Below are 9,206 nucleotides of genomic sequence, written 5' to 3'. Positions count from 1 at the left end.
CTCATTGTCAGCAACGAACGCGTTCGCCGGTAAATTTTGATTAAACGCTCTACGGGAATTCACTTTGCAGGCACATTTCGAACTTGCCAGTTACCAGTACCAGTTGCCAGTTGCCAGCGATAGCTGCATGCAACATCAACATGGGGCACCCCTTTCCATTTGCATTTGATAAATGTTGCTCGTTGGCAAAGCGATATGTTATGCAATTTAGGGATTTGTTTTGCTTTTGCGCTACCAAGAAAAATGAATAAGTTGGCTTAAACGCTGCTTGCGGCTTTTGAAAATCAATTAGAAGGTCTCTCTCTCTCTCTCTCTCTCTCTCTCTCTCTCGCTCTGTCAGCCAAGATAAATACTCCAACTCTTGTTTGTTGCGGTCCAAGCGCTTAAACGCAAATATTTATCTTTTCTCCTGTTTGCACAACTTTTCAATTTCCAGCTACATTCGAAATGCCATCGCGAATCGAGTCGACAATCGATAGCGCAAAGTACTTTGTAGCGTTTGTGCAAAAACATCGATAGTTTGTCCATTGAAAGTTGCATGTATAAAGATGCTTTTTGAATATTTACGTCAAAAATTTCACCTCGATTGAATATATAAGGTGAAGACACTGCAATGTGATGACCCGGCTCAGAACCGCGCATAGCACCATAACCCATGAGCACCTGCTAAAACGCAAACCCAGACCCAGTTGCCCCAAATGCGGGGGAGAACTATCAACGCAACACATTTTGGATACCTGCCCACAGCTTAGCAACACGGGGATCCAGCATTTTGGCCAGATCCAACCCACCTCGCTTCCCACCGCACCTACCCAAATTATATTAATAACATACTAAGCCGCATCTAGTTAATTGTTGAGTCGATGGCCTTAGTTGCTAGCACTCACCACTTTTAGTTATTATATAAGTTTGTATAATAATTAATCTTGTAAATAAATAAATGTTCTACATAGCAGATATATAAATAATTTTTGAATTTAATTCATCTTAAATATATATTTATGCACAAATAATTGATTACATTTTTCGAAACCAAATTTGAATTACGCTCAAACTGGATTCCTAACGAATTGCTTTGGTGTTGAGCCAATTTATGTTTTTCCTTTTTCTTTCCATTCTAATTCAAATTTATTGCAGTTATTGCAGGTTAAGAATTCACTCTGATCTTAATTCAGGAAAAAATTAATACTTCCAAAAATCTCTTAATTCAAGAATTAAATTTCAGTCGGCTCAGTCAAGAGAAATCGAAGAAAACCATCGATAGTTGGCATGCTTGAAAGTTTCTTCCACACCATCGATAGCTACAGACGCTGATATTTGCACATAAGCCAAAGCAAATGGCTATAAGTGCGTAAAGTTCCATATGTGAGCGAAAAATATATTTATTAACATTCTCTATTGATGGCAAATAGAAAATTATTGATAGTAAAATACTTAAATTGGAATGATGCATGATTTTGAAAAATTCGATGTTTTTGAAATATTTCAATATTCCTACTCAATTTAAAAGAAATAAAAGAAGCGTAGGCATAATAAACATCGATTATTGCGGACAACGTTTTTTTTTTTATCTAAAATACTTCTAGACATACTGATACTGGTATACGGAAGTTCTCTGCATTCGTTTTCAGTGTCATAAATCTATGATAAATTTTATTTATCAATCTACCAATTTATTAACATTTTTTATTTTAATTCTGATATCTGCTTTAAAATTTAAGTTTACTTTCAAGCTGAGTAGTCAATAAGAGAGTTATCTGCTTCGATAACTTACATCTATGTTGAATTATATCTGATTGATTATATTTCTGAAATAGCCGAGTTCTAATTTATTACAATGAGTTACTTTTTTATAAAAGCGCTCGTCTTTTTTAATTTCTTTTCGATTTTTGTACACAGCGATAATTAGAATTCTACGCGATTGCTCGATTGCTGTCTTAAGCTCGCCATTGCTTGTTGCTGGTTATCGATAACGAGAACTGTCAAGCAAATTACGATTATCTGGCTGATTAGCAATAAATAAGCAAAGCAGCTGCAAACGTTGATGCTACTAATTAACATATACGTATGTGTGTAAGACACGTTTAGTGCGTTTAATTAATGATAGCAATTAAAAAAGAACTGCACGTGTTTTGCCTACTGGTTGTGCCTAGAACCGGCTTGAGTTTATTTTTAGCAGTTTGCTGGCCCTTGGTGAGACGCTTCGCTTGCTTGGATAAGCAAAAAATATATAACCAAAGGTAATGTCAACAAAGCGCGCGAGTTGGGCCTTGGCTATGGCGTATCACTTACAGCTCTGCTGGACTTAAGTGGACAATGTCAACGCTGAGCAGAGTAGCTGTCAATCCGTTAGCTATTAGTGGTAGAGCCGTTAGCTTAGACGCCTGCGGTTGACAGTTTTTCGCGCCGACACGCCCGCTAAGCTGCTCATGCATAGCCAAGAGACGAGGTCGAGTGTGGCTCCAGCCGATGACTTGACACTTTGCCGCACAGTTGGAGACAACGGGCCAACTCAAGTGGCAAACTAATTAAGCTGCGTTTTATTTACAGCTCATTAGTCGGAGCTATACAAGATGTTGGGCATGTTCTTTGACGAGGGAATTATGCTGGGTGTCAACATGGAGCACAACATCATCTACGAATTGGCAGATCGCATTTAGTAAGCAAACGATCCCAGCTTTCTCCACTATCTGTTGCATGTTCTACTTGCAGTTGCGCCAGCAGCAGATCTGCTAGGGAGCGGCAGCTGCTACTGGAGCTGAGCAGCGTGAAATTTGCCAACGTCGCTCAAGCGCTTGAGCTGCTTTGCCGCAAATTTGAGCATGTGCCGCAGGTGGAGCTGCTGCTGGCTGGCGAGGATCAGCAGGGACTTTATTTGTTTGCCATCAAGTCTTACGGCACCTACTCGCGCGTTAGCTACAGCGCGTATGGCGCTCTGGCCACAAAGCACTTGCAACAGCACTGGACACCCTTTCTGAGTAACAAGCAGGCAGAGCAGTTGGCACATGAGGCTTTGAATTTGAGCATGGGGCAGCAGCAGTGCCGCCATGACTTGTGCTTTATGTTCAAGCTCAAGCCGAGGCTGTAGCCAGATCAAGTAAATTGTTATATTTAGCTACAAGTCCTTGCGCTTAATAAACTCGCTTAATGCTACGCTCGCATCCCTGCTGCGCCTAGATGACTATCGTAATCGCAGGTAAATGTTGCCTAAGCGCAGGTGATTAATGCGCTCGGCTAGTCTATAATTAATAATGATTAAAAGCTGGCGCCCATCAACAGTGCAGCGCAGCAAATCGAGAGAGCTCAAGATCAAGAGGCCCTGGCGCTGGCGCCTTCGAGACGACACGCTGCGTGGATTAACTCGAATTTATATATACATATAGCGCATATATATATATATATAGCAAGCCAAGTGGCTATTTGAATTCATATTGGCCACGAGTGCTGCTCCTCCTTCATCAGAGCTGTGAGACCTACAGCTCGAGTTACGTTGCTCCGTTTTGGGTGCGTGACCAGGTTTCATTTTCATTAGCCCCAAGACTGTGGCCTCGCACAGTGGGTCAGTTTGCATTAATAGCTGGCGAGCATAAATGGTAGTAAGTCATATTGAGTTTAAATTTAAAGTTTCAAGAGCTCACAAAAGCTCAAAGGCAATTCTTTTGGTAAATACAAAACTAGCTAATTAAAAAAGATTTCAATGTAATGCTCTTCTACAGATTTATTTTAAAATATTTAAATTTGCTCTACTTTAAAACTCTGTACATTTTTTTGTTTACTGCCCAAAGTTGGACAACAATTTATTCCACAAAGTTCACTAAATATGGAATATATTAAAAAAATTTTACTTCTGATGCTTAAAAAGAAGTTTAAATTAAAATTTTTTTAGAAATTTGATTGTTGACTACTTTTAATTCTGTTGTCAATTAATAATATTTCAAAGATTTATTAAATATGCTGTTAATTTTTGTTTAAGTGTTCATTATCATCGATCAAAATAGAATTAATTCAATTAAATAAACAATTTATGGAATATTGACTTTTTATATATTTAAACCTACTTTTGATTTTAAGTTTAATATTTTTTCCATTTCTTTAAAATGTATAGATATGTGAGCCTTACCCGATAATTAATTCTGGGGAATAAATTTCAATTAATATGCAAGCAGTTCAAAGCTGAAACATAAAATTTCAATAAGAATAAATAATTAAATGAATATTTTATTGATACTGAATAAATAATTAAATAAATACTGAAATTAAATTAATAATTAAATGAATATTAATTCAATACTGATTAAGTTTGTTTTTGAATTAGATGTAAATCTATAGCAAGTAATTGAGTCTTGGTATTTACAAGCTTTCTAAGGCAAACTTCCCACTGTGCAGTATGTGTCTGTGTGCGTGCGTGTGGTCCGTGTGGAGCGCCTTGCCTGTTTGGCTGCCTGCCTGCCTGCCTGGGTGGGCAGTGGCATTGGGCATCGCATTATGCTGTCATCTAGCAGTTGATTTCGACTGCAGCTGAGTTGCTAATTGATTTCAGGCACTGCAAATTGCCTTGGCCATAGCCGGAGAGAGATCATTTGCTGTTTTAGTGCGGTGTCATAATGGCAATTATATTTAATAACTAATTGTGGGACACACGCAATGGATTTGGGGTTGGCATTTAATGTTTTATGGCTGTTTCGTTGCGGGCTTGCTGCTCGTCTCTTGGCGCTGGTAATGACGATACTCCTCCTTCAATTCCCACATAAGCTTATGCGCCGGATCCTTGCCGTAGTCGCCAATGTCTTTCAGTATGGCTTTCAGTATAAATGTGGACTGCTTGGTGATGAATTGCAAATCCTTGAGCGTATAGTACTGATGCTTCTCAAAGGCCTGGAACAGCAATTCCATGATGGTTTCCTTATTCAAGCACTTGCCAGCCGCTTCCTTGCGACGCTTGGCATCCTCAATCTAAAGGCAAGCATTAGCTAAACTGCATGATATTATATTATAAAATATAGCTTACATTCTCGATATGATTGCTAACGGGCTTATAGTTCTTGACAAAGTTAACCAACGGCTCCGCACCGCGCTGATGTTTGGAGGTGCGCAGCGATTCCTTTTTCATCTCAAAGTACTTGGCATTGCACACCGGCTGGCAATCCATCTTGTGACTGCAATGTAGACAAAGTGCCATAAGAGCAAATTCTCTAGCCTAAAACACAGTAGAGCAAACTCAATACTTCGACAGACTCGTCTGAGCGCCAGACCACAATGATATGGCTTACGAATAGGTGATAAGTACGGATCAGACGGATATAAGAAAGCCCCTCCAGTCTGCTCTATCGGAACTCACGTGGGCTGAGAGGAATATGGAAGAAGACACTGGTACAAGCTCTTAAAGACCCTTTGGCCAAGATATAACCCAAATCGAGTAACCCGACCTCCTACACTTTAGCAAGAAGAGGATAAGGAAGCTAACAGGAGTCTTAATTGGGCGCTGTCGTATCGAAGAAGAAGAAAACATCCAACAACATGAGACTACCCAGCACTTCACAGAAGGCGTCACCAATTTCTCGGAAATCCCTTCTACGAGCCGGGCAAAAGTTAGAAAACCTCTTTTAGTTTGTGGACTCCACAGGAAGCAGCCAATGGACGCAGATACGTCAAATAGGTAACCCCCCCTGCAAACATTTCATCAACTATTACCTAACCCCATATATTCCCATATCACAATGATCGAAATGGCTATTGGGTGTTCCCCGATAGGGAAGCCTATTCAGTCTAACTTTACCCGCAGCTGCAAACAGCTCCAAGGACTTACCTAACCCAACCCTCAATCGAGGTCTCCCCATCTCCAGTGCTAAAAATGCCAGCGCGCTGAGCACTGCTCGGTGATTTGCTTATCTTCAGATCCAGCTCTGTGGCTATGGGCTGAGTGGGACTTAGCGCCAGCAGCTCCTTCGATAAAATCAACTGCACTTGGACAGGACTTTTGCCTGTCTGCATGCGCACAGTGGCCACCTCCATATCCGACGGCGCCTGCTCCCACATTTGGGCCACATAGTTGGGCATCTTGACCAGCCACATGGAACGCGAGTTAAGCTTCATATCCGTTTTACGCTTGCGGCTATTTTCCTCAGACATATTTATTTATTGAGTTTTCTGCTTGTACGAAATGTTGCACGTTTTAGTTGCCACACTTAATTGAAATGGTGAATGTTTTAAGTTAATCAAACCGCTTGCTTTGTGTGACATTTGTTTCAATGACAGCATATAAATCATTTTTTTGCACACAACTTTCTGTTAGAAAATTCAAAAATCAATATTACATTTTTGCAAAGTAAAAATATTGTCGAAAATCGTAATAATTTTATACACATCAATAAAAATTTTAGCTTTTGCAGTAAACTCTTTGCTTAAAAATTTCAAATTTTAAATATCCGAGAATTAATAGAACTATAATTTAAAAATAAAAACTTTTGTTTGAAATTTTTTAAATTTTTAGTAAAATGTCGGAAACAATATCTTGGAAAAAGTGGCCAATTTGCATTAAATAATTTTATTATGGTATATTAGGTATGGTATGGTATTAGAATTTTCATAATTAGTATTATTTTTTTTAGTAACTAGTACTATAACTTTACATTAAAATTAATTTAAAACTTTTCAGTAAGATTTGTTAGGAAATTGGAAATTATTTGTGATACTTTCCGAAATAAAATTTGTTCAAAAACGTTCCTAATAGTCCCCTAATAAGTTTCAGTTCATGACCAAGCAAGCCACTGTACACTGCATTTCCAGTAAAAAAATATATATAAATATTGTATAAGTAAAATTGACTACTAAAGATAACTACACAAAATTTTAAAATATTGTCAAAAACATTTTGATTGAAGATTGGTTTTTTGCCAAAAGTGAAATTTTCGTATTTGATAATAATTTCCTATCAAAATTAAATAAAAATTTTGTAGGTAACTTTTCATGAAATTTGTTATTAATATGAGCAATTAGCATTAAAATAATTGTATTTTCTTCGAATTATAATTGCTTTAGCTAGCTTAATTTTATGAGTAACTACTGTACTATAATTTTGCATAAAAATTAGTCAAAAGTTTTGAGCAAACTTTTCGTTTGAAAACATAAGTGTAGCAAAAAGATTGTTTGCATTATTTTGTGTTTATAATCATTTTTGTTTTAGTTTCATTTTTTGGGAGTAACCACTGTACTATAATTTCGTATTGAAATGTATAAATCTATGGACATCTTTAAGCCAACAGATTTGGCAAAGTTAACGTCGCATTAAGGCCACAAATTTACCTTGAGCGTGCAGTTAACTCCAACTGTTGCAACTGAAATATTCGCGGGTCCAGAGCAAATGACTGAGAGTGAGGAGGGGGCGGAAGTGAGGACGGCGAACGATGCTGCTGCAGATAAATTTTCATGTTGTCGTTGTCACACCTGCGAGATTCGCATTCACATAAATATATTTGCACTTGGTGTCGCCACCACCGTCGCTGCCGACAAAGTTGAATGTGCAACATTTTCGATTGCAGGCGAAATAAGATATCAAGGGCGAGGCACTTTATTGTGCGCCGAGTTTGAGGTGTAAGGAAAAAATTGAAAGCGAAATATTATTAAAAAGCGCCGCATTGTGTGTTGTATGCCCCACGGTGTGGCAGGCAGCTGGAGGCAAGACGCCTTCCTGGAATATTTGTGCCACATCTTCGCGACATTTATTTATGGCTTGTGTGTATTTAAATTTGATTCGTGTCTCGTGCGCTTATCGCATTCCCACTGACATTTTGACTCTTGACCAGGCAATGCACCAATGTTTGCTTGCAACACACACACAAACACACACACACACACACACAAATTGCGGCTGCTTGAAGCTGCAGCAGTCAGCAACAGGTTAAAATTTTATTCAAGTTGTCTGCGGGTTAAAGATAAAGACGCTGACATTAGGGTGAGTTGATTTCAAGAAAAAAATCTTAATCTACAGAAAGTGCCAAGAATATTTCCCATAGAAGCCAAAATATAATTATAAATGATTAATATCAACATTTTTAAGCTTAAGTCTGGTCTTAAGTTTTAAAATAAAAATAATGTTGTAACAAAAAACAATTTTTACTTTTTTTAAAATTTTTATTTATGCAAAAATATCACTGAAATCTAAATTCATATTCAAATATTACAAACTAACACTTATTTTGAATAAGTTCATTAAAAATTAAATATAAAAGTTATCACTTTAAATAAAATGAAAAAAAATATTTTCAAAATTATTATTTCATTTTTATTTAAAACGTATTAAATCTTTTTAAGGTATATTCGGGTCAAACAAGGAAAAGACTTTTATCATTTTTTGTTGATTAGTATTTTACTATTTTGTCTACTTATTTTTCACCCATATAAATTATTAATAAAATAGTTTACAAAGAAATTCGATTCCGCTAAAAATAAAAGATTAAAATTTATTTGTGGATTTTTTTAAAATCAGACGACTTACAAATTTTTAGAATAATTCTGAGCTTGTCTTGTTGCTGATAATATGATCAGAATATTGTTCTTTTCATATTTAATTTTCATATACCAATTCGACAATTGAATTGACTCACCCTACTGTGCGCCTATAATTGAATTTTTTGAGCTTATGCAATTTAATCTTAAAGAAATATTTAAAGGCCTGGCAACATTTTTAATCAATTGCAGTCTCAACAATTTTTATTATTAAAGGTCTTCCAATCATAATTCATTGGGATACGATACACAAGGATAATCGTTTCTCGCTCTCTGAGGCTGAGTCTGAGTGTGTGTGCAATAATTTAAAAAATTGCTCTATTATTTATTTGAGCATATGTCAATGGAATTTATTTATTTATTTACAGCAGCAACAATAAACAAAAATTGCTTGTGGAGTCAGCATGCTGTTAATGAGCAACATGTACAACCAGCCAGGCGTGCCATGGGCGGCGAGCGGGGCAGCGAGGGGGGCTCGTGTGGTTGGGGCAAGGCTGTTGACGTTAATTGACCGCAACCATTTTTTTTGTCGATTTTTTTTTTTTTTTTGCTGCAGCAGCGCGCAGTAAATTTTAATGAAATTGCTGCCGTTGCTGTTGCAAGTTGTTGTTGCCTTAAAATGGGGCGTGGCGTGGGGTGCGTGGGGTACAGTGATGCATTTGCAACTGCAGCAGTTCAAAGTGCGGATGACACGCCTGTCA

The 9,206-nt window shown here is 37.4% G+C and overlaps 2 protein-coding genes across 2 annotated transcripts; one reads left to right on the top strand and one right to left on the bottom strand.

Moving 5' to 3' along the window:
- The first annotated feature begins 2,056 nt into the window (after nucleotides 1-2,056).
- Nucleotides 2,057-3,191, top strand: LOC108595973. The gene is made up of 3 exons (XM_017981259.2): nucleotides 2,057-2,240; nucleotides 2,551-2,659; nucleotides 2,713-3,191. Exons 2-3 carry the CDS (start codon nucleotides 2,574-2,576, stop codon nucleotides 3,086-3,088), a joined length of 462 nt encoding a protein of 153 aa, XP_017836748.2. The 5' UTR covers nucleotides 2,057-2,240; nucleotides 2,551-2,573; the 3' UTR covers nucleotides 3,089-3,191.
- A 1,387-nt stretch (nucleotides 3,192-4,578) lies between these two features.
- On the bottom strand, nucleotides 4,579-6,198 carry LOC108595777 (general transcription factor IIF subunit 2). The gene is made up of 3 exons (XM_017981069.1): nucleotides 5,807-6,198; nucleotides 5,009-5,156; nucleotides 4,579-4,953 (listed from the first exon to the last, which is right to left on the bottom strand). The coding sequence occupies exons 1-3, from the start codon at nucleotides 6,127-6,129 to the stop codon at nucleotides 4,672-4,674; spliced, it is 753 nt and encodes a 250-aa protein (XP_017836558.1). The 5' UTR covers nucleotides 6,130-6,198; the 3' UTR covers nucleotides 4,579-4,671.
- Between the last annotated feature and the right edge of the window lie 3,008 nt (nucleotides 6,199-9,206).

This window comes from Drosophila busckii, chromosome 2R, assembly GCF_011750605.1.
Source record: "Drosophila busckii strain San Diego stock center, stock number 13000-0081.31 chromosome 2R, ASM1175060v1, whole genome shotgun sequence".
Lineage (NCBI taxonomy): Eukaryota > Metazoa > Arthropoda > Insecta > Diptera > Drosophilidae > Drosophila > Drosophila busckii.
Note: the sequence above shows the minus strand (reverse complement) of the source record. Positions and strands in the feature narration are given on the sequence as shown.

Excerpts from the sequence above, each read along its gene's own strand:
- LOC108595973 (XM_017981259.2), top strand. The coding sequence starts at position 2,574 with ATGTTGGGCATGTTCTTTGACGAGGGAATTATGCTGGGTGTCAACATG. Across the intron at positions 2,660-2,712 it reads GAATTGGCAGATCGCATTTA|TTGCGCCAGCAGCAGATCTG; the intron begins GTAAGCAAACGA and ends TTCTACTTGCAG.
- LOC108595777 (XM_017981069.1), bottom strand. The coding sequence starts at position 6,129 with ATGTCTGAGGAAAATAGCCGCAAGCGTAAAACGGATATGAAGCTTAAC. Across the intron at positions 5,157-5,806 it reads TCGATTGAGGGTTGGGTTAG|TCACAAGATGGATTGCCAGC; the intron begins GTAAGTCCTTGG and ends TCTACATTGCAG. Across the intron at positions 4,954-5,008 it reads TTAGCAATCATATCGAGAAT|ATTGAGGATGCCAAGCGTCG; the intron begins GTAAGCTATATT and ends GCTTGCCTTTAG.